Raw genomic sequence first — 25,154 nt, 5'->3', positions numbered from 1 at the left:
TTGATCATGCCTTGCAAGCAAACAAGTGAATGCTTTTATTTGATATTAAGTAGTATTAAAGGAGATGGAAGAATAAAGAGGAATGCTACATAGAAAGAGGAATAAAAGCTATAGATGTGCTCTGAGTGAAACACTGTCATTTCCCATACTGGATGCTGAAAGAGTATTCATTTTACTGAACACTAACATGAAAACTTTCTTTTTGTTACACTGTTCATTTAAGTAGGAAAGGAAATCACTGGCATTTACAACAAGCATCATGACTCTAAAGCATTGCTAAATAAAGGCTAATCTGCTCAAATGGATTACATTAAATGACATAAAGAAACATTAGAGTCACTTACTGGGCTCTACAACTGAAAGCAGCAACTCTTTAGTCAGGAGGAGTATAAATGCCTTAGCCTAAAACAGTCTCAGAGGGCAATAGGGCAGATGTCTAAGGCATTATAAAAATGTTGAATTTGGGGAGAAATTACCATGGGGAAATCAGGCAAGGGCGAATGAATTAACTGTGTTCTCACATCTAGAGTTGAATCTGTTTTTAAGATTAGTCTCCGAGGGTAGTAGAAGCACAAGGCCAAAATCTCATGTGTATTTAACAGTTGTGCTAATCCTGAACTGTGCAGAATCTTTTATCTACGGCCAGATTTCGTGTGGGAAGAGCTGTACAATGTCATTCTGCCAAGGTTTCTATACCACCTAATCCTACCAGCACTGTTCCCAGTGCAGGGAGGAGGAAGAGTTATACCTTCACTGACAGAATAGAAGGTCAGCCTTGTATTTATCCACAGAAGTCCTGAGAAACTGGGGACAATGCCACAAAACCTGACTGTTTTTTCTGTATCTGCCTGCATATTCTGCACTGCTGATTAGAGTGCCCTGCAGAGTCTTTTTGTAGAGAAGAAAGGATGAAAATGAACACAGACAGTAATCTCCATTTCCAAATTGCTGGACCAGGATGCACTGCATTTAAGTTGTGGAAAGAGCCAATAGCATTGAGAGACGAGAATTATGTTGTGGTTATTTTTGCTGTGGTCCTGCTCTCCCACAGCAGAGTTGGCAGGAGAAAATGTGTCTGTGCCTTGGGTTGCTTAAGTGATAATGCTAGGCTTTTCAGTTGCAACTGAAGCACAGGCATGTGCTACTTTCCACCAAGTCTCCCATGAAAGCATAGCATCTGGCAGAAGGAGAAAATGGACAAATGAGGCAACATCTTAAACCACCTCAGTGGATCTGTTTGAGCTAGTCTCTCCATGCTCTAGGTTGTATCCCCTGGTTGAATAGATTATAAACTTCATATCCTCTGTGAGTGCTTTAATGAGCAGTAAACAGTTTTCGAGCTTTGAATCAGAAAACTTGTTGAAATTGGCTTGTGTATTCATTCAGCTGCTTCAGCAAATATTTTTCTTTCTGTGCTGCACACAAACCAGCAGGTTGCAGAGCATCCTTGAAAAAGGGAGAAAATAAGCATTCTCCCTCTACTTATAAATCACTCATTTTAATGCATCTATTTGCTTAATTCCCTAGCCCAATTCAGTAGTGAGTTTCCAGTGCACAGCTTTGTAGAACATAGAAAGATCTCATTCTTTTAATGTTAACATTGTGTCATTAATCCATTAGCTGATCTCCTGCTCCAAATACTACTTCTTCATTTCTGTGTAATATCCAGGCTCCTTGATCAATTTGCATGTGCGTATTGTTTTTCATCCATGAATAGGAGCTGTGCAACTTGCCATAGTTACACACGTGAATGCTGTTATATTTGCAGTGTCCACACCTCATGGACACTCTCCACGGCATAGTCACAGCATTGCAGGAGTTTATGGTTTACTAGAAAATATTGAAATAGAATCTTGCTTACTTGTAATCACTTTTTCTTAGAAGAAGTCATATTTTTTTTTATTTGTAAACCCCTGAAGATATTGCAGTGTATGTGCAGATCTTTATGTTGTGATTTTAAATCTATAAGCTGTATGTTAGTTTTTCTTACCTTTTGCAAACTGTGCATCCCGAGGAATTTGCAGAGAATAGAATGAAAACCACTGCTCTAGGATGCAGCATCTTATATAATAAACATGAACTGGGAGTTATATACAGAAGAATGAGCAATAGTGTATCTTACCATTTATGTATGGATTTAGATCTGAGGAAATCTTCCTATTTGTTAAGTACATCACATTATTTCTCAAAGTATTTTTTACATTATTCTTATACTTTATCTTTGTGTAGCTACTGATCTTCTTCAGGGCTATTGAGGAAGAAACCTGTGGTTTGCATGTGGCCCTGGATTTCTTTGAAAGAGAAATGACTCGGGCAGGCTCTTGCACAAAGACTGCCTCTTTATCTGTTACTCCATTCCTTTTAATTCCAGTATGGTATTTTATCATATTATATCCAGCAACTCTGAACATTGTAGAATGATAACAATGTAGTATAGTATTTCTTAAAAAAAATAACTTGAATCTCAAAATTACTTAGTGGAAATGACATAACACATTCATACCATGTAGCTTTAAAGAACTAGTAATATCCCTGTTAGGTCGGAGTCTGCCTTCCTGTTTTCTTGGGAATCCAAGTGAACTGGTCATTTAGACCTTGCTAGATCTATTCTCTACCTAATCTGTGAAGACCGGGTAATAGCATTGTGTCATATTTTGTAATAGGAAAAATAACTAGTTTGTTTCTTCTTTGCACTCTGGCTTACGTAGCAGGAAGGAACCAGGTGGAACCTGGTGGTTCAGGTACTGTCAATGACTTTACTGGAGCTGAAAGTGTGTTGTAATGAATCTTTCCATTCTAGTCAGAAGCAGACCTAAAATTTGCAAGCAGTAGCAGGCTTTCTTTGAATATCAGAGAGTCAGGCATACACTTTCAGAAATGCTACTGTTGATTCTGATAAGATGGGCTGTGTGATCTCACAGGTTGTTGCATATTGGTTTGCATGTGTTCAGACTCCTGGAATTTCCTTTTGTTTCTTCCTTGTTGATCTGTAGTTCAGTACTATTGTGCATCAGTATTTTCTTTCTCTGTGACAGATTGAAAAGAAAGGATCAGTCAGCTCTGCCATGGCTTTCAGTTTTGAATATTTCCTTCAGATCCCCTCTAACTTCATTCTTTCTTTAGACTAAATTATTTTAGACAGTTTTACTTTCTTTAATTTCTTTTAATCTGTGAGAAGACTTTACTCCTTTGTCCATGCTTTCCAGTTGTTTTATAAATTGGCCTTAGCAACTTGAAAACTGGTGAGTTAAATGGTGTAATATTGGCTTGTAAAAGAACCTCGCTTGCTGTACCAAGATATTTTTATCTTGCATTTATGAATTTATCATTTTTCTCTGTTCTTTTTAAAAAGAAATTAAGCAAAGAACATAAAGCTGATTAAGAAGCTTTGAAATGGTCTTTGGATTGTTCTAAGTATCATAAATGTAAATTCATTGAAAGTATGTTTTCTGGCTTGGTACCAAAATATATTGCCGTAGTTTCAGCAAAATTTGTTGAAATAGAAAGCACTGTTATTAGAAAACACAGTTCTTCAGACAATTAAAATCTTATTTTATGATACAATAGCACATTTTAGCCTGCAATAATAGATAAGATTGCTCAGTTCTTATAATTCACTACTATGCATAGGATTTCAAGGTCATATTATTTGATTTGGACTAACTTTGGCTCACAGCTGTGCTTGTTTACAATCTGGTCACATTCTATTAAGTCTTTGGTCATTCATCTGACTCCACACTCAGGTGAATCGAACAGATGAACAGAAATGTATTTATTAAGAAGTCTTAAAATAATTTATATTCCACTGCTGGTGTTTTGTGAAAAAAAAACTTGGCTTTCTAAGATGGTAGGACCACATCTGCTACAGTTTGGCACTGAGAAACTGCCAATCTGACTGAAACAAAGACTTTTAGAATCAGCTGATAGTTCTTATCTATTTTTATACCATATAAGGTGATCATTTTGCATACCATGTATGATATCTAACCTTTAATTATAATTGCTGTGTCCTTGTGCTTGTTACAAATTTCTAATTACTAAATTGCAGTGACATCAAAGAAAAAAATGCTGAGATAAAGAAATCTTTAAATTAGTTAAGTCAAAAAAATCAGCAGCAAAAATCTTTCATCTTGACCTAATTTACTTAAAATTCTATGCGTGATGCGAAGATTAATAACAGGTGGCCTTTTAGGGAGCACTCAGCTTGAGTCTGATATTCTAGTTGTTCTTTTATTATCCCAAACCTCTATAACTAAAGGATTTTTTCACCCTGCCCTTTGTTCACAATATGGGACTGTAATTGAGTTCATATTTCTCACCCAACCTTTCAGCTGTAATTAATATTTTATTATATCAGATTTTATCACTAAATAGCCTAGCAGCAGGGTATGGAGCCACACACAAGCTCCCACACACGCGTACACACACAAAAGCAATAGTGACTTATTGATGTCAGGCAAGTTCCATGTAATGAGTTATGGTTGAGAGAATACAAAATACATTCATGCTACCCACCTAATATTCCAAAGCAATTTAGGACTGATCTTATCTTGATCAAACCAGGACAAAGAGAATTAAAGTTACAAGAATGAAATATTCAATGCTGTGTTATTACATCAAATGTGTGGCATCTAACAAAAATTGTGCAAGACCAGCTATTATCTATTTTCATTATTATATTTTATGAGCAAGAACGGTTTAGGTCATACAATTTTGTACTAAGAGTTACACACTGTTCTCTGAACTTTGCTAAGCACAAACACCTCCACAGCATGACAGATGTAAAAATGTGAGTGTTTAAGTTGATATGCTATTTGTTCTTTAAAGTGGAATAAACCAAAACACCTTCCTCTCACTGCACTGCATACTGAAGGGTTTTTTGTTACTCTAAACTATTCTGATGGAAAGAAGGTGCTTTTAATAAAAATTTTGAAAGATGGAGGCAGTCTTATCATATAAATCACTGTAAAGAAAATTGAAGAGAAGTTTCCTAAACCTAGATAACTTTGATGATTGGTGGTTTTCATTATAAAAGCCTCCCACATAATTTGGGACTAACTGGCATTCCTATTCCCTGCAGGATTTTACACAAATCTCCCTCTCCCTCTCTGTCTCTCCCTCTTTTCCTCAGTGTCCCTCTCTCTCTCCACCTCCCTCTCACCCTCTTCCTCCTTCCCTCCATCCCTCCCTGCTTTGAATAGGTGATTGCTGGAAAAAAACCCTCAAATTAAGACAGAGGTCACCAGCAGGATACTGTAAAAGAAGCTCTGTACTTGAAATAGCTTGTTAATTCTTTGATATCGGCAGAAATAGCCTCCTGAAACATCTCTGCAACATTTTTTTTTAAATTAGTTTTATTTGTTTGTATACAACAAAGTCACCCAGATAAAGAGTAGGCTTATCTTCCCCAAGGGAGAGCTCTGTTGTAGAGATGAAGAGGAGCAAAGACTCTTCAGATGGCCAGGAGAGGAATTACAGTGTTTCCGATTACTGAAAACCATAGTCTTATTGTGGTAGGAAGGATGGCCTAGAAGATACAGCACTGGGGCTCAATGCAGATGAGTGCATGCTTTTATTTCTGGTGCAGGTAGGGACAATCTGTGTAGCTTTCTGCAAATCAATATATCATGCTCTCTCCATTCCCATCTCTAAAATTAAAATAAATGGAAATAGCATTTTCCTCTCTAAAGGAAAAGAGGAAAAGATATCTATGTATGGTTGCGAACAGCTTGGCAATGGTGAGGAGTGTCATAATAAGCAGCTGTATGTATTGCTAACTGTCTGGAGACAATTTTATTTTTTTTTTTTTACTCACCTTTTCCATGATGCCCACCAGAAGATCTCAGAATAGTGGCTTTGTGGAATATTTTGTGGAATTATTATCCTCACAGTCCATCCCTGGTTTTCATTCATTTTAAAGCCATGATGTGAGCAGACTACAAAGGAAGTAGGAGGCATCCCTATTTTATACTGCTCTGTAGTGAAGTTAGTCTCATAGCCCTGGAGAATCTGAAGCCTTAGGTTAGTTCAGTTTAGACCAACATCATTTAAGTTAGTGATACTGCTGCATGGGCTTTAAATTAAGAGCATAAAGCCTTGTGGAGTGAGATCAATAGTAACTGGCATCTAGAGGGACTGAGCCCTTACATTCGGTAGGAATAAAAATTGTTCCCTGGTAAAATGAATAAAGGAAGTACTCTTTGACTTGTGTGTGCTATATAACATATCCAAAATAAGAATTAAACTTTCTGGAAAACAACTAAGTTAAAGTTTTATACCTGATTTTATCGTGGTTTCCTAAGAAAGCAAGGCTTATGTATCATACTGTTCACCTGTATGTTCCTTCCTTTCCTCATTAATATCGGACCTCTTGGGAATGTTCAAGCACATATGAAATAGTTTAAATTTTGCATAAGTAGTAAGTTTCTCCCACATTTTGGAATCTCTGGATACAGAGGAAGGACACAGATTAGCATCTGTGCTGAAGGATAGGCTGTGTTATGGTATGAACTAGTTAGTTCATTTCATTTGGTCCATCAGTAGAGAGCTACAATTCACATACCAGCAAGCCCATATGTAGCCCAGAAGCAGCTACAGCATGCGTTGCCTCTTTTCCAGCCGATATTTGGGAGATACTAGAAGGAGCTGAGCATATTGAGGGTGGGAGCTGGGTATCACAGATGACATGAGGAATATAGATGGGATTACGGCATGTTCTTGGGTATACATTCTGAATTTCTCACTGTAAAACTTGCAGCATCTTAGTCTATTTATAAGGCTTTGAGGCATCGTCTGTTTCAAATGGCATTTAAAGAACACAGTACTGGATCAACGTAAATAGGATGTTGTTGTCCCATATACATGAAAGAGATATCAGCAGAGAAGTTTTATGTTTGCCAAAAATACAATGGTGACATACCTATTAGAAAGCCTATCAGCTTATGTATACTAGAGTTATTTATAGAAGAGGCCAAGTATCAGTTGGTAGAGCAGTTCAAAAAATACTCAGTAGATCATTGTGAGTGTAAAGAGATCTTGTATCAGTCATTCTTGGATAAAAAGCACACCCCCCCCCAATCTTATAAAAGTATATGATATGATTTCATAACTATATTATGAAATATAGTAATTTTATAAATTACATGCATTATATTTGTAAAAGGTGTTTGATTTTGTAATATAGTTATGAACTATGAAGATTTACAAACATATTGCATGTAATTTATAAAAAGTAACTGACTCTAAGTTATTACAAAACGCTTTGTTTAAAGTATTAGATAGACTTCATTTTTATTTTATCTTTCCTACTACTACTTTTTCTTTCCCTTCTTGTTTATCAAAGGTGATGGTACATCTCAGCCTGTTTTCAGTATATTATCTGTTCTTTTATTTTCCTTTTATTTTCTTCTTCTTTCCTCCTCCACATTCCTACCCTGTGTAGTCCTTTGTATTCTTAAATGTTTCAATCTTTTTCTGGTTTCGTTTGCTCAGTTTTTCTTTCTCTTTTCACATGCAGTTACTTATCTGCAAACCAATACTATTTAAATGTGTTCTTACAGTGTCTTCATTCTAAACATTTCTTTTCCTACAAAAAAAAAGAAAAATATACTGCCAAATCTCTGGTGCCCTTCTTAGCTTGTCACTTGCAGTCTGTATTTAGTAGCTAGATCTCATTGCTACAGTATGGAGCACATTAGGGGAGATCTGTAATCAAAGATGTCTTTTGCTTGTCCAGCAAATACAGTTAATAGCTGAGAGAATTTATGTATATAGAGCCAAATGCTCTCTTGCCTTCTATTACTTACACCTGTAGAAAATGACTTTGAAGTCAGTGTGAAACAGTACCATTATAAGTAGGTTTAATTTTATTTTCATTTTGCACTCACTTTATTCTGTGCAGGACTACAGAATATGTACAAAATCTATATATTTTCTTGACATTTGTGAGTTTGAAGAAAAAGCAGCCAAATACATTAATCCATATTAAGTATGGAGAGCACAAGCCACAGAGATGTTGTAAGTGGTTTAGAAAAAGTGTTTCCGATTATAGGTTTTTTTGTGGCCTGCAATATTTTAGAACTTTTTTTTTTCATCAGAAGAAATAATAATTAAAAACTGTACCTTCAAAATTACAAGGGGATGTATATGTTTATCTTTACAGGAAAAAAAAGGGTAGAATTATGTTTGGAAAAAACATTTAAATCCATGATGAACATGTACTGGCCATCGCTTTACCACTTTAGAGCCTATCTGACTCTTCTGCAATTAAGATATTATGTAGCAAGTGTTTCCCTTCTCGAGGGAATTGAATGTGTTGTCATATCCTCCCCTGGTGACTGTCCTTGGAGGAAAGAACAAGGAAAATATCTTTAACTTCCAGTGACATAATGCTCCCCACATGAGAACTGTCGGGATTTCCTGTATAAATCCATAGGAATGCTAAGGAGAGGTTTGCTTGGATGTATTTTTCCCAGAAAATCCCCTTTGTAAATACTGACTTTTAAGTCTTTGAGACTGTCTATACAAAAGAGTTGGGCAATCACAAAGCAGCTTAGGAGTTTTACATTAAAAAACAGATACCGTTCCCCAATGGACTTGGGTCTGTGAAGATAAAGCTTATTACGACACCTGAGACTTTACATTTGGCAGTATCTCTAGGGGCTGAACCTAAGCTGTCTTATCTCCTCCTTTACAGCTGTTTAGGTATTTCTGCTTTGATTGACCTGAGAAATAGGGCTCCTTGCATGACAGTGGAGGTGCTGTATAATATTAGTCCCTCTTGTGTTCACTCTAGGTCTGAGTCTGAAAGATTTGCGGCTTTCTCCAATTTGACTTTTCCCATGAGCTGGAAATTTCAGGTGCCAGTAATAGTGTTTCCCAAGAACGAAGACAGACCCTGCCTTGGAGAATCTAACCAGAGTTATCTCTTGACTTGCAAAGCCAGTAAATAAAGCCAGGTGTGGATGTAGAATCATTCCATTCAAGCTTCAACAAGCTGCTAGCACAAAGTATTTTCTTTTCTTAGTCCCTTTCCTACACTTTGGAAGAACCAAGTGTCCCACAGACTTAGAAACCTGCCAAAGATTGTGGACCTTCTGTTTGCATAAAACCTCCTGACTTCAAGTAAAGATGCAAATCAAAAGTTATAAGGATTTAAGACTCCCTTCACTCGCAAAAAGAAAAGGCAATACACCTTTAACACTGGTATGTCAAGCACTTGAATGTGAACAGTTGCAAGAATTTTGATTGCTTCTGTGTTGCCAGTATTATTTGGAACATTGCCTAGTTCACCTTCTTTTTTCCCCTTTATAAATTAGGTCTTAGTATGTTACTTCAACAATACTTGCATCATTGTTGGTATTGGTACAGGAGCCTTAATTTGGAGGTTTTGTTTGATCTGTTTGCTTTTCTTTACTGTAAGTTCTGTATTTTCATATCTGAACCTTATGTTTATGCAAGGGAGTTTTTTTAAGCTGCTGCTTCTTTTTTTCTCATTTCAGAAGCTGTAGCAGGCAAGGCTGTATTTTGCTTAAAGCCCAGAAAATCTCTGATGTCCCAAATCAAACATTCCGGAAATAGAGGGAGCTACCTTGAACAGGCTTCTCTGTCATTAGTAGGCATACTCATTTGACTTTTGCTAATCAAAAACTCCCTGGTCTTACTCCTACTCCATAAACTCCAAATTTATGGAGTTGTTGATCTAATCCCTATCCCACCTGTAACAATGCCAATTCACTCTCAGAAAAAAAAAAAAAATCCAAACTCATACAGATTGCTTCATTTCTAACGCTTGGGCAAGAAAAGTCACCCCTCCCAAATAAACTACCCATTTTGTGTCCTTACTGACAAGACTGCCTTTGTCCTGAGACCATGCCCTCCGTAGGAACAATTACCGCACCCAGTTCTTTAAGCCTATAAATGTTGATCTTGAATATAGCAATGGTCTCTGTTTGATATGCAGACAAAACACAGTTGAGCAGTGTCTGCTTCCTCCTTTGACAAAATGTGAAGAATTCTACAGTGGTCAGAGGGACAGGACTACTGTTCAGCTGGTTCTCTGGCTTCACATCTGTACTGAAAATGACTGCACATGGAGTATATTTTGTTCAGTATATATTATGTGTTGCTAGAACTCCTGACCCACTGGCAAAGCCCATGTAGCTATGATGGTGAGACAGCTGATAAATCGGGGATTGTCATTATCACCTTTGTTTAATGCCTCCTATAATAAATGTACAGACTCTTATTGAGTAGGAGGAGAGTGAGTGGCAGTTTCTTGTAGCCTTCTTCTACTTGCCTGCTAACTGTAAATTATTAATTCCTGTCCTTTAAAGAGCAACTTCCCTCTTCCATTTCAAGATATGGGTTACATATAATTTCTAGTACTGCAAAATTTTAAGTTATAGGATGAGTTACAAGAATCTAGTGCAATATAAGGGCAGGAAGAAATAGATCAAAATCTCCAATGTTAATCCATATAGATCTGTTATGAACATGTCAGAGACAACTGATGACAGACATGAAGAGGAAGTTATATCTAAAAATTGTCCAAAGATTGTCTTTTTTTAAAGAAGCAGTGTTAAATAATAAACTTGTTACATAACGTATGATGAGCAAAGATACATGAAGCTTTGGATGCAAAACATGAATGAAACAAATGATATTTTTAAAAAGTGCATATGGCTTAAATGGCAGTATGACAGAAAAACTTTCAGTGTCTGCAAAAATATTGGTGGAATTGTGGGGACCCTATAGACTGTTACGGTTTGAACAATCAAGTTCTTCATTGACATAAAACTGAGAAAACAAGGTGGGGTTGGGGTTTCTTAATTTTCCCATCTATTGGAACTTCAGTATTTTAGTAGAAGAATGCAGTGAAGTGATTCTAGCATATAGATGAAGCAGGACTATGGGAATAAGTAACTGAAATAATGGTCAATATGTAGATTAAAGGTTATTCTGTTGTTTGAATCTGTTAGCATTAAAACAAAGCAAGCATGTAAATTGAGATACAGACATAGATCTATAAAAAGTACTGGTTCTATATGTTTACAGTAAAGCATGAGACTAAGAGGAGACTTACAACAATGAGCAGAAAACTTAAAATTAGGCTCTACAGTGTTACCATAACAGTCTGAGAAGATAGCCCAACAGTTTACACAGCTGATCAGGGCACTGTTAGTGCAGCTAACACCTTTGCAGGCTTTGTACATTTCCTAGGAAAAAAAAAAAACTATTTTTTCAACGTTAAGAAAAAAGAAGGTCTTGAAGAGGTTTTAGGTTTCAACAGTTGAAGCAGACCAGAGGGAATAAGAAACTTTACCATTCTCATGTTACAGCTGGAGAACTGAGGCACAAAATATTTAATTGACTTGCCTAGGACCACACACAACAGTTGTATTAAGACTGCCTAATCTTAGTTTAGATTCAGGTCCTTAGGCCATCTTTCTTCTGTAAAATAAATTTTAAAAAATTCTTTATGGCTTCAGTTAGGTGAAACATCAAGACTGTTTAAGAGAGAAAAAATAGAGCTGACATTTTAATAATGAAGTAATAAAGCTTGTTTTCTCTTTGCTTTCAATTTGGAATTACTTTTGGTGGAGATGTAATTATAAATTCATAAGTTTCAATTGATAAATACCTAGATTGTACATGTTAAGGACTTCTGTATTAAGAATTCTGAAGTCCATGCTTCTATCCAATAGGCCCTTCTTGGAACATTATTTTGTCAATTTAAATGAGACTTTGATTAATTAAAATTTCATTTACTGCATTCCAGTAATGTGGACTAATATTGTGATTCAGCAAGTTACTAAACCCCATAATTTCATGTACTTAAGAATAGATATACACTTGAGTCTTCTTTTGAATTGTTTGAATTGTTTGGTTCATTTCTCTAAATATCCTTAGCATCTTTGATTACTGTGTTAACTTTTTTTTTCTCCTTTTCATGTCTTTTTTTCAACTCTGAAAAAATTGGTATATTTAGCAGACATTGACAGACCATTTTAATTTAAGCAGCCCAATTTCAGTAAATATCTGAGAAGCCTGGTATGTCTAATTTCTAACCAAAATTACAGTCCTTATTATGTTAACATCTGTATCTCTGCTTAATCATTTACATTTGGAATTGTTTTGGAATTGTTAAAATAAAAAGTAGCTTAAAAATTACATCAATTTTTTCTTTTCCAGACACCTTTTTTAATCCCCAAATTAGAAATATTTAAATCCTAAGTAAAAAATAATTCCCATATCTTCATTTCTTGATGCAACTGTAAGTTTCAGTCTATATAAAAGTAGATTTTGTGTTCAATTTCCAAGGCATTGGAATTTTATAGTAGAACTGTGTAATGTGGATTAAACTTAAATTACATTACTTTCCTTCAGAAAGATCAATATAAGTTCTACCAATAGTCAATATGTTTTCGGCACCTTTCACTGTAGCATAGATTTTATTTTTTGGATTATGGGCAGGAAGACTTTATTCTCTGAAACGTGGAGGTGTGGAAAAGGAATAATGCAACTTCAAACAAGCAGGAAATCTGACTAATACCTAAGATGAATAATAGAGTCCTGGTGCAGCGCTAGCTCAATTCACTAAGCTTCAACCCTTTTCAGAGTAGGCAATTCAGCTGTTATGTATTAAAGAAAGCAATTTTAATAGTAAGAATTAGAGGAAGCTTTTGGATTGTAATTGTAGTTGGGTTAATTTTGTAAAATTCATTAGCAAGACGATCTCATTTGTACAAATGTAAAACGTATCACTCATAAAGTTCTGTCAGGTTTCCATTGACCCAGGTGCTTATAATGTGTTAATTTACATCAGAGGATGGAAATTGGGCAGCAGATAGGATTTAGTTGTTTTTCATTAGCACTTGGACTTTGATAAAGGGGAACAGAAAAGAGCTACTTGACCTTTCAGTGCTTAAATTATTAAAGAGCAAATAGATTTGAGGTCCAGATGCTTGCAAATCTAATTTGTCTTGTGGAGTAAGGATGAAAAGACATTTTGAGTTTGAAATTGCTCCAGTCTACTTAGTTCTTTCTTTAATGTATCTGAAGATGAATAGATGGCAGGCATTTAAAATGTAATATACAGGGAGTAGTGCATGTAGTATAACTAACATGAATTTGCTAGAGGAAAAGGAGCATTTTAATGACAGATTTGTTTCTAAACTATCTACAAACTTTAGCTTTAATCACTGAGTGAAAATTGTAAAGAATCCTCATTTCAACTAGTACTGAAACAGGTCATATTACCTTGTCTGGTCTGAAGTCACTCTTCAGTCCTGCTGCAATAAAAAAGGTAACAATACTCTCCTGAAGGCAACAGCCAAATAACTTAGTTTACTATGCATCATGCTTTAGTGAAACTGAGGGATTCTTATCTTTGCTGCGGTATTAGGCAAGTGTATCCAGCTTCAGTACCTTGCAAGAATAGATGCTTACATCACCTTCTACTTTTTCTCCAATACTCCATTTAAATTTGCAAATGGTATTTATTGTAGATTCACTGTAAATTAGTAGTTAGAGGAGGCAACATGCTCTCTTCAAAGTAGCTTGGAATCCCAGTTCTAAGCAACTGTGTTTTTTTCTAGAAAATTAACTGCTAAAATCCTGTCAAACGTTGATTTGGAAGAGAGAAAACAAGATTCTAATGTAGGTATTTCATGGCTAGTTTTTACAGATCAGTTCTTGTAGGATCAAAGAAAGGTTGCCATGTATTGACCTTCATTTACTACTCAGCATGGAATTAATCAACTAATGAAAATCTTTCTGCTAGATGTGTAGACTTTGTTGCACAGAGCTGCAAAATGTACAGACAGTAGCCTTCAAGTAGACCCTCAAGATACTTGTCTCCCTGGCTGTACCAAACTTACACATGGTTAGATTTCTGTGTGGGTTCAGCATCAGATTAAAACATCTAAATTTAGGTGTCCACTTGTACGTGTCTACATGTGAGCTGAGTATTTAGTTATTATAGTCAGTGGAGCCCAGAAAGCAATTAAGTTGACCCAGAAGTAGACACCTCCTTGCTGGTCAAGTCTTTAAGATCTGTTGCCTGTACTGAGTACCTCTCCAGTGACTGCAATGGGAGTTTACAGATGTATAAACATCCTCATGAAGACATTTAAATTCAAGTGTCTTAACATAAAACTAAATCTCCACTGTGGTGAAAGTCTAAATCAGGCAGAAGAAGAGGTATTAAGCATTCTCAGTGTTAACTTTCTGCGCATTCTTTGTCAGCATAGGAAGTGCAGCATCTGGAGATGCTAGATCTTAAAAACAGTGAACGGGGTCTGTTGCACGTGATCAGTAGGTCTGGTAAAAAAATAGTAAGATGGCCAAGAGAACTGGCATTTTTCTGCCTCTTGGTGATATTCACCTATGAAGGCTCTGTAGACGTAGCATCATGCTGTCATAGAATCATGAAGTCATCGAATGGTTTGAATTGGAAGGGACCTTTAAAGATCATCTAGTCCACCCCCCCTGCCGTGGGCAGGGACATATTCAACTAGACCAGGTTGCTCAAAGACCCATCCAACCTGACCTTGAACAGTTCCCGTGATGGGGCATCATTCAAGCACACAGCATTATCTAAATGTGCAAAGGCAGCTCCAGTGTAGAAGCAGTATGTTAGTGTCATGGTTTAAGCCCAGCCAGCAACAAAGCACCACGAGGCCACTTGCTCACTCTTACCCAGATGGGGAAGAGAAAATAAGATGAAAAGCTCGTGGGTCGACACAAGGACAGGGAGGGATCACTCACCAGTTATGGTCATGGGCAAAAAACAGACTCGACTTGGGGAAAAAAAACAAAATCAATTTCATTTACTACCAATCAAATCAGAGCAGGATAATGAGAAGTAAAACCAAACCTTAGAACACCTTCCCCCCACCCCTCCCTCCTTCCCGGCCTTAACTTCACTCCTGGTTTTCTCTACTTCCTCCCCACCAGCAGCGCAGGGGGATGGGGAGTGGAGGTTGGGTCAGTGCATCACACCTTGTCTCTGCTGCTCCTTCCTCCTCAGGGTCAGGACTCTTCACTCGTCCCCTGCTCCAGCGTGGGGTCCCTGCCACGGGAGACAGTCCTTCACAAACTTCTCCAACATGAGCCATTCCCACAGGCTGCAGTTTTTCACGAGCTGCTCCAGCATGGGTCCTTTCCGCGGGCTGCAGTCCTTCAGTCACGGACTGCTCCAGCGCAGGCTTTCCCATGGAGTCATGGCCATCTTGGGGGGCATCCCCCCGCTCTGGCGTGGGCTCCTCCCCGGGCTGCAGGTGGGCATCTGCTCCCCCGCTCCCCTCCATGGGCTGGGGGGGGACAGCCTGCCGTCTCACCACGGGCTGCAGGGGCATCCCCTCCTCCCCCGCTCCTCCTCCCCCTCCTTCTTCACTGACCTCGGTATCTGCAGAGGGGTTTCTCTCACATTCCAATCTCCTCCCCTGCTGCAGGTTCCCCTTCTTAAATCTGTTCTCCCAGAGGCGCTACCACTGTCACTGATGGGGTCGGCCTGGGCCAGAGTCGGGTCCGACTTGGAGCCAGGGAAGCTTCTAGCAGCTTCTCACAGGAGCCACCGCTGTAGCCCCTCCACCGCTACCAAAAACCCAGCCACACAAACCCAATACAGTTAGTCTGGTTGTGCACTGAGTCAGTAAGGCTCCAGAGAGTGCAAGAGCTGGAAAGCTCTATGCCAGTGCTCAGAGCAGCTTGAGTCTAGCAGAAGCCCAGCAGGTACAGGAGCTCACTGGCTATGAGCTGGCTATGACTGCACAAAGTCATCTCTTTTATTTCTAAACCAGATTTGGCTCCAGAAGGGGAATAGCCATAGCTGTGCAGTGATATGACTAAGGCAATAAGCCCTGTTGGGTCCAGACTAAGTCCTGCAGAGGCCCAGCCCAAGTGTCCCTGTACCTTGGGCAGTCTTCTGTAAACATAATCATCAATCTACAGATGACAGAGTGGGAACAACATGTCAGTAGACTGTGTGGATATTTCATCTTTAAGAAACATAACCTACCCAGAGATTGCTGTTCTTTATGAATTATCAACTTGAAAGATCATAAATTGTTATTAGATGTAGATGATGTGCAGAAACGTGGACACATTGCCACTTTAACATCAGTTACCTATACTGACTTTCTTACTGGGATTCAAGATTCCAGGAGACAAATAATGACTAAGAATCACTGGTCCCCAGTGATGCAATGAACTTGCAAGCCAGGCCTCTTTAGAGACATGGACTTCCCACTTCACAAATTTGAAACCACTGACTCAGGCTTTTACAGCAACTGCAAGGGTATAATGATTATACTGTTTGCATATACAGCAGAAATCACAATTTCTTTTGTTCCTGCTTGAATGTCCATAGCACCTTTACAGTGGAGAGGGATGGACTGTTCCCTGTAGGTCCCAGTACAGCAAAGAATGCAAGTGCAAACTGCATTGCTTTGCAGAATGCAGAAACACTTAAAAATATGGTTATGTGTAAGATGTGTAAAAGTGCTTTGCTGAGTGAGAATAACTTCCATCAAAATGTGTTTTATTCTTGCTCAGTAACAGTCAATATGCCACCAAAATTTTAAAAATACTGTAATTTACTCTATGTGTGCTGTTATGAATAGTTATAATGTCAACAGTTAAGCAAATACTATTCCCCATCTCTTTGTAATTTATTTCTTCATTTTTATCTTACTACTGGTTTAATTTCATTTAGACAAGATAAAACAGCTTAGAGAATGAAATCTATAGCTTTATTCTTACTTCTGTGAACAAAATAATACTTAATTCTACATTTTAGCACTAATCAAGCAAGCTTTTTCTGTACAAGAGTTCGAACAAGAAAGTGCTCCGTGCATTTGCTATGTGAAAAGCTGTGGTGTGTATGGCTAATTTTGTTTTTCCAAAACAAAATGAATTTGTTTGGAAGCATGAGTCTATTCCACAAACTCATACACCTGAATATCAAAATTACTTTCACCAGTGTCCTTTGCTTTTAACAGTTCTTTTTTTCCATAAATACCAGTATGCTATTACAGTTTCAGAATTAGTTGACTGCCCAAGTCTTAAAATAACGCATGTGTTTCTTTTGTTCTTTCCTTTCTACACTCTTAGTGTCTATCAAATAGTTGTTGAAGAAGAACGCCCACGGAGGACCAAAAAGACAACTGAAATCCTGAAGTGCTACCCAGTGCCCATTCATTTCCAGAATGCCTCACTTTTAAATTCACAGTACTACTTTGCTGCAGAGTTTCCAGCCAATGGTTTACAAGCTGCTCAGCCTTTTACTATTGGTGATAACAAAACCTACAGTGGTTTCTGGAACACTCCTCTTCTTCCTCATAAGAGCTACAGCATCTATTTTCAAGCTGCTAGCAGAGCCAATGGGGTAAGTCTTATAACAGGTGTGGTTTTATACAGTATTTGTGTGTACATAGATGATTCGCACCAACTAGCATGATGCCCAATTTAGCTGCTAATGAGAAAATGAAGTAACAGTGAAATTTAGCACACTGAGTTTAAAAAATAACAGTTTTCCTAACATAATATTGCTTAATGATTAAAGGTTACAGGAAAGAGGTGGGGAAAACAGCACATTTTGTCAATAGCGTGTAGGCAAAGTAGTGTGTTACCATTCTGTCTTATTACCTAAAAGCTGTCCAATGTGTGTTTGACTGGCTTTCTTTCTTTTTTTTTGTTGTTTTTGTTTTCTTGCTTTGAAGAGGAGAGTGTTGTGATTTCTTTTGTTAAGTTTAAGCCAAACTTGATTGTGGATTTTAGCACATCTGTCTTGGCCTGTTCAGTCCCATTACCTTAGTTCGTAATGTCCTGAACTCCCATGTTCTCTTTTGGTTGCCCAGACTGAATTGCAAACCAATCCTGCTTCCCCCCCCCGCCCCTTTCTGCAAACAGTAAAAGAAAAATAAGTAGATGGAACTGAAATTAAAAGTGTGTAAAAAGGTCTTCACAGATCATGTTTCATCAGACTAATTCTTCCTGGAATTGTTTTTCATTTCATGGACAGACCTACCCAGAGCCCTTCAATTCCTGATAAGCTTTGGCTGTCTGTGCTGACAGCCTGGAAATGTTTTCTGCCAGAAACCATAATGGCTCCCCTTTCCCAGTGCCCTGACAGTGCAGAAATGTGAAACACCATTGATTATTTTTTCTTGCTAAAATTGTCTAGCATGATGCTTCAAACTACATGATCTGTAAGAAAAAGAAAAATCTCCCAAGGTCATTATGTTGCCAAAGTAAAAAAGCTGAACACTTTCCTTTGCTCTTGTGAATATCTTTCACATATTTTCTACTTCTAGAGGAATCTTAAGTGAAATGTTTATGTACCATACCCAAGCAGTGTTTGTCTATATTATGAAAGCACATTGGAGTTGCTTAATAAGCAGTTAAATATGTAATGAGGCACATTAAATCAACACTTCTCTGACATTTTATCAGTACTTTTAAGAACAGAATCATGGATGACTTTCTTTGCTTAGGAACACAAAATGTGACCTTTTTCCTCTTTATTTGACACAGGAAACCAAAATCGACTGCGTCAGAGTAGCTACGAAAGGTATGTTCATATTATGTCATGTATTCTGTATTTCAGCTTGCTGACCTTTCCTTCACATGGTCTTTGCAAACTTCCAGAAGTGTTTATGTTGCTAAAAGGCATCATTAAACCTATTACAGAATTTAAATGATTCATTTGTGTCTCTAGCTGAGATTTACGAAGTTTGTTTGTTTGTTTGTTTTTAATAATATACGTATTACTCATTTTTAGTTGTCTACTTGAACACAGGGGTTTTAAAATATATTCTGTGGGTTTTTATATGATCTCACAATAAATATTTTGGATTTTTCTATATACAGTAGAGTTGTAAAATTGCCAGTTGCAGAGTGCATACTAGCTGCTTATACATCCATAGTGAAAAATTACTCATAAGCAATTATCTTATCTTAATTGCTTTATGGAAGAAAAGTGGAGAAAACACGTTCTTAATTTTCATGGTATAAATCAGCTATATTTATCAGACTGTCATCACATGATACTACCATTTGTGAGACAAGTTTGTATAATTGAGACAGTGCTAGCTATAGGTTTGATCCCCAGACAAGGAAGGATAAACATGCTGCTGATACATTTAACTTTGGAGGCTGGGATCTGTCTGTGGTTATTTTTGTAGTCACACCTTTTTAGAACCTCTAGCTGGTGGCAACTTCAAAGCCTGAAAAAGAAGTGGTGGGATTGTAATAGAGGAAGAGGAAAGAAAGTACTGCTGTGAGCAGGAACCAGTAATACCACATTGTGGTTTGGGCACCTGGTAAGAGTATGAAACAAAAACTACTTCATTGCTGTACCACTGTTCCTTTGGGGAGATCGTGCATGTCTCATAGTGACTATCCCTAACGTAACTGATTGCACCATGATTTCAGTTACATGTAGACTTCACAATTTCACCACTAAATCTAAATAGGGTGAGAATCTCATTACTTAAAAGTAACATAAATATTAGCATACAGTTGCCTCTGTTGAAAGGCTGGATCCTCCCTAATGTGACAAATACATTTTTTTATGGCTCTTTGAACTGTTTCCTGGGGTTTTTTTCCCAAACCAAAGGTAGTAGTTTTAATTTTAATTTACTAACTGACTGCTTACTAACCCATAGAAAACTTTCAAATATCTAAACTAAAACCCAATAAAACGTAGATGAGAGATGAATTCCAGATTCAAGTGGAATCCTGTGGTGGTGTTTTCCAGTAGCTTCAGTGATACCAGGAGTGGACTACATTACCTCAGAAACCATAATAGGTGATTGGAGGAATGGATTTTAAATTGTTTGAAGATTTGTATTCCTAATCACTAATGGATGTTCAACTATTTCAATTACTTGACTGACTGAAAAATCTTTCTCTCTCATTTGAGAAGTGAGGGTAACTTTGTGGATTGGGATAGCTCCCATAGCAACAAGCTGCTTTGAGCTAACCCATTTGGCAGTGGAGATGTGAGAAATGCAGCTTTTATTTTAAACAAATCTCCATACATCTCTGTTTTGAAAGCGTGTTTCAGAATTCTTTGTAATACCTTTGTGAAGCCTGTAAAATTCTGTGAGGGGTTGTTGTGAGGACTTTGAAACCAGAGATGTCCGCAATGGCATTTATAGTTCCTGGTGCAAAACTTTCTTGGGGGGCTTCTGTAAAGCACTGATTTCCATGCTTATAAACTGAATGTCTGTATTATATTTTTAAACTATATTTATTTAAAAAAATAAAATGGAGACCATGACATATTTTAATATATTAATCATACCTGCCTGTACAGATTTTTTCCCTTGAGATCTAACAGAGATACTTGAGAGAAAAACACACTTCTGTGCCCCCTTTGGACTTCCCATGTATGGACTAGAAAAAATAGCAAAAATGCTTAATGTTTGTAGCTCAGAAGTCACCACACCTGCAGTGGGGCAAGACAGAGAATTGTCCTCTCCTGTTCACATCCCCTTCTGTCCACACCCCTTCAAACAGCTTGGTGCAACATTCACATTGCCTGTACCCCAGGAAACAAAAGCTGCTCTGACTGCTGTGCCTGATCTCTTACAGACACGCACCATTTTCCACTCAGTTTTGTGACTACAGTATAGCTACTAGACAGTAAGCTACTTAAGCTCTATCATGTGCTCGTTGTGCATCTATTTATTACAATGCTTCTTACAAATAAGGTTGTGGATGCTTTCCAGTATAACATCTAGTTTTCGTATACTGGTAACATTTCTGAAATGTTTGTATTCTGGGCTTCTGTTATCTTTCAAAGTTCAAGTTTTTAAAGCTAAAAGGAAGTACTTTAGGCCATTCATGTATGAAACTGGTACAATCTTCTTTTAAATTAAGGTCTGATCCTGAAAATACCTACAGCCTTGTGTAGGCCATTGGAGTTAGTAGATGTACTCTAGAATTTAATACATATGTGGGAAACCATATGCTTTTAAGCCCTAATCAAGTCAGTTATATACCTAATTTTGAGCACAAAAGAACAATCTCGCTGACTACATTGCAACTATTCTGTCTTAAAATAGACATGTAAGTATTTTACTGGATAAAGGCCTGTGCCATAAAGCATACCTTGTAAAACAAACATGACAGTGCAGCCAACTGTCCACTTGTTTCTTGAAAGCTTCTGCAGTTCCATTCCCATGGAAATGAGGATTGTACCAAGCACATTGGCAGCCCTTCCTGGGATTCATGTCACCCAAGGTAACCTCCACGCTGCTCCACTGAGCCAGCTGAGCTTGGCCAAGCCACCTCGTTGTCTGTATTGATGGTGTGTGGTTACCCTGTTTGAAGTCTGCCCTCAGGACCAATATGGAAGTTCAGAACCTGACATGAACATAGCTATGTCATTTGCTAACTGTATTTCCTTTAATTATCCCAACTCCAGATAATCTAAAAGTCGTTGGTGCCCTTGAGACCGTCTTAAGATCATTGACATTCTGCTTTATCACTGAGTTTTGTGGTGTTCATTCCATGGCCCACTGAATGCTTTTGTATTTTTTGTTAAAATAAAAATAAATGAGTAAGTGTAATGTAAAGGTACAGAGTGTTCTTGCCCCAGATCCAGCAGAACGCTTGAGTAGGTACTTCACTTTTCACTCCAGTTGATGTCAACAGGAATAATGCATGTGCTTACTGTCAAGCGTATCCTCAACTGGCACACACTGTGTTGCTGGATCAGAGCCAAAGTGCACCAGATAGCCTATTACCTTATTGACAGGCTTCTTGTTAGAAAAGTACAGCCTAACTCTACTGGGTCAAATGCATGTGTAGGGTCAGTAGCTGGATAATACTTTCTCATTCCATCAATTATATTTTAAACAACCTCAATTTGTAACATTTAAAAAAATACCCTTGTTTTATGACCATTACATTTTTACAAATGAAACCTCTGTTTAATGTATTCTTTTAGAGATCATATAAAAATCCTGATTGCAAAGATTGTAAGTGAAATTTAGGATCAGAATATTGGGTTTTGAAGAGCTGAAAGTTCTCCTCCTGCTTCTGCTGCAGTCAAAGGGAAACTTTGCCACTGACTTTGCTAGGGGAAGGATCAGACAGCGTATTCTCGTGATATGGAGTCTTCTGATCTTAGTTTTCTGTAGAGGAAGGCTTCTAGGACCTCTGTGACTATTTGGTGTATATACAAATGTGGAGACTGCAGGGTTTCCACTCCCATTATTTTTGACAAGATAATTAAACAAACAAACAAACAAAAATCAAGAAGAGATTTTTGTACCAGTGGTAATAAAGGTTGTCGTATTTTGCTTGAAATATGGCTTTCATATACCTACTCTTTCTTCAAGCTAAATGACTGTAAAATCTCCACAGATGAAGTTGAAAACATTCCAAAACTCCTCCAAGTTTATTGCTATCAACTTTGTGGTGTTTTGTGATTTATATTAAGACTATATTTCCTGATATGACTTACAACACTGTCTGGACAGAAACATCTTGGTTATCTCCTAGGAATCCAGTTCTCAAGAGGGAGACATCATTGTTCTAATTTTGCAATATTGGAAGGCTTTCATTAATTATGAGAGAAGAAAGGATATTATAATATTTTAAATCCAATACCAACACTACTCTAGCAGCTACTATCAAGACTGCATTTCAATGTTGCAGAGGGATATTTCAAAATATTATGCAGCAGCAGTTTTGAGTTTAATTGTCTGCAGATGGTAGATGGTCTATTTTCCTCACTCGTTGCCACATTTCTAATAGCACCCAGGCTGTTCTATGTAAATGAGTGATCTTTCATATAATTTTGTCCTTAATTTTCCAATATTTTTTCTTTGCATCATTCTCCAGCTGCATCATGTTGGATCTGACCTTTTAATTTTTTTTATATTCCTTAATATATATGTATCATAGTGTGCTTAACCATTTAGAGGCAATCATAGAACTGCTGGCAAACAAAGAAATACGAGCTTTTATTAATGTGAGCCATGGTAATAGTTATCTATACCAGTCAGTGATTGTTACAGCCTTGACAGAAAAGTCTGAATACTTCAGACATGCAAATAATTCCGGTTTTTCAGCTTTTTCTTGTCTTAGTGGCAAAACATGAACTTGAAACTCGGACCTCAAACAGTTACATACATACCTAACTAAAAGTGTGCCAACTCTCAGTAGTCATTCTCTGTATGCTGAAAGTTAAGTATATGTGTAGTGTGTGCGTTTTCAGAACAAAGACCCAAGTGGGTACAAGAAAAATGAATCTTAGCTAGCTCAAAAATATTTTACATGAAAATTATCTTAAAAAAGAATTATAGGAAAAATGTACTATTATGAAATAGGAAAAAAGAAAGTGAAAGTAGTTCAAATTACCTGGAGAAGTTAATACTAGAGTAATCTGAATAAGCAGTTAACTTTCACTTAGCCCAGTGCTGTGACTAGCAGAGCCAAAGAGTCTCCAGTTTCCTCAAATGCATTATATGTAAATAATGTGCTTTGAGTCCTCTTCCTGAATGAAAGTTACATATGAAAGCTTACTAATTTGCAGAATAACCAAACTAACAACTGAAGATGAAAAGGAAATTGTGGGAGTTTTTTTGTTTTATTTGTAAGAAGTTCAGACAATAAACTATTGACCAAGATTCTTCTTGCTGGCCTAGCTTCAGTCTGGCTTTTTTTTCCCTCATGCATGCTGACCTGGAAATCTTCCTTTGCCTTAGCTGCGATAATCGTGACTCAGCTTACAACACCATACATTCGCATCGCCCCTGCTGCAGGCGACGACCAACTAACAGGTCAGATGTTCAAGTATAGACAAGTCATCATGCCCATTTTCTCTCATTTTCTTTGGCTCCTTTTCCCTGATGGTTTCTTCATTCTCTGCTCATAAATAGTTTTCTATGTTGAAAGTTTCTTTTTGTTTATAATTTTTTCTTCAGCTCCATTAAATTAAATTGTGTGCTTGGCACCAAAACTTAGACACACATCCCTGTACATACAACTCCACTGCATGTGTCCATTGTGTGTGTGATCTATGGAATGTTCCTTCAAGCCTGATGTAAAGAGATCTAGTCTTGCTCCATCCATAAATTGAATGACAGTTTGAATATAGACATATACCTGCATACCTGTTTATTTTTTTCTGTGTTATTAAGTCAAGACACTAGAATTTCTAAATAATTTAGGCTTAAGAGTTGCATGTGTGAGTTAGGACAAAGATCTTTTATTAATGACTTTTTTTACTGCAGAATGTTGGGAAGATCATATTTTCTGTCAACATTTCAATATGCAAAAAATTAAAATAAAGAAATAAAATTGATTCCTTTTAAATTATGTCATACCTGAGTTCTAGGTTTAAAACAAAGTAACCTAGCATATGGCATATCAGAATGAACAAGACCGTAAGGTTTTTAAATCTAATTGTCAAAGTAAACTCAGTATGCAAGTGAGACAACTATTAGGCTGTGTGTGGCTTGAAGGCTGGTTCAGAGTGTATCAGAAAATCTTTATGAACTTGGGGAAATGATTCATTTTGTCAGAAAATAAACACATGCATAAAGCATTAAGGGATTGGGAAACTTTTTTATTTTCAAACAGAAGCAAAGAGCATTAAAAACTCTAGAATCTAAGGTGAGTTTGATGGCATATGTAACATGGGAAGTTAGACCTAGTCCATCAGCATTTAGCATATGATAAAATCATTGCCTTTTTCAAGAATACTGGCACAGTTACTTGGGAAGCATGTAAATGTTGCTACCAGGGTGTCTAAGGGACGAGGAGGAGTTCAGATGCTTAGCATCTGGTTACTGCTATAGTCAATAAGAGACAGTTAAATGATTCAGCTTAAGGTAAGGGGATTAGTGACATGTCTTCTGTAGCTTTTAATTCTGGGGTATGTGTTGTAATAACAAAGCTGAGTGATCCATTATGCCCAAGTTGCTATGTCAATCAAGACTAAATTGTTGCACATATATTTGTGTTACGTAATAACATATGAACTAACCAGAATAATATATTTAGATGATGCCAGGAAGTACTAGCTTGTTCTTGTTAGTGGTGCTTGTCAGAAGCTCTGTCCACATACATTTTTATAGCTCAATTATTTTTTACTTGGCAATACAAATAAAGCTTCGAAGAGACAGACATCT

At 37.2% G+C, this 25,154-nt stretch overlaps 1 protein-coding gene across 13 annotated transcripts in view; it reads left to right on the top strand.

The window, feature by feature from the left end:
- Positions 1-25,154, top strand: part of PTPRM (protein tyrosine phosphatase receptor type M) — a 511,840-nt gene that overhangs the window by 301,542 nt on the left and 185,144 nt on the right. For 9 of the 13 annotated variants that reach the window (XM_052787185.1, XM_052787177.1, XM_052787176.1 and 6 more), the window contains 3 exons: positions 17,116-17,389; positions 18,538-18,574; positions 23,727-23,801. In XM_052787185.1, the coding sequence (XP_052643145.1) occupies positions 17,116-17,389; positions 18,538-18,574; positions 23,727-23,801 (386 nt within the window). The remainder of the gene's footprint in view (positions 1-17,115; positions 17,390-18,537; positions 18,575-23,726; positions 23,802-25,154) is intronic. The other 4 variants (XM_052787183.1, XM_052787184.1, XM_052787189.1 and 1 more) reach the window with 1 other exon arrangement.

Source organism: Harpia harpyja, chromosome 5 (genome assembly GCF_026419915.1).
Source record: "Harpia harpyja isolate bHarHar1 chromosome 5, bHarHar1 primary haplotype, whole genome shotgun sequence".
NCBI lineage: Eukaryota > Metazoa > Chordata > Aves > Accipitriformes > Accipitridae > Harpia > Harpia harpyja.
Note: the sequence above shows the minus strand (reverse complement) of the source record. Positions and strands in the feature narration are given on the sequence as shown.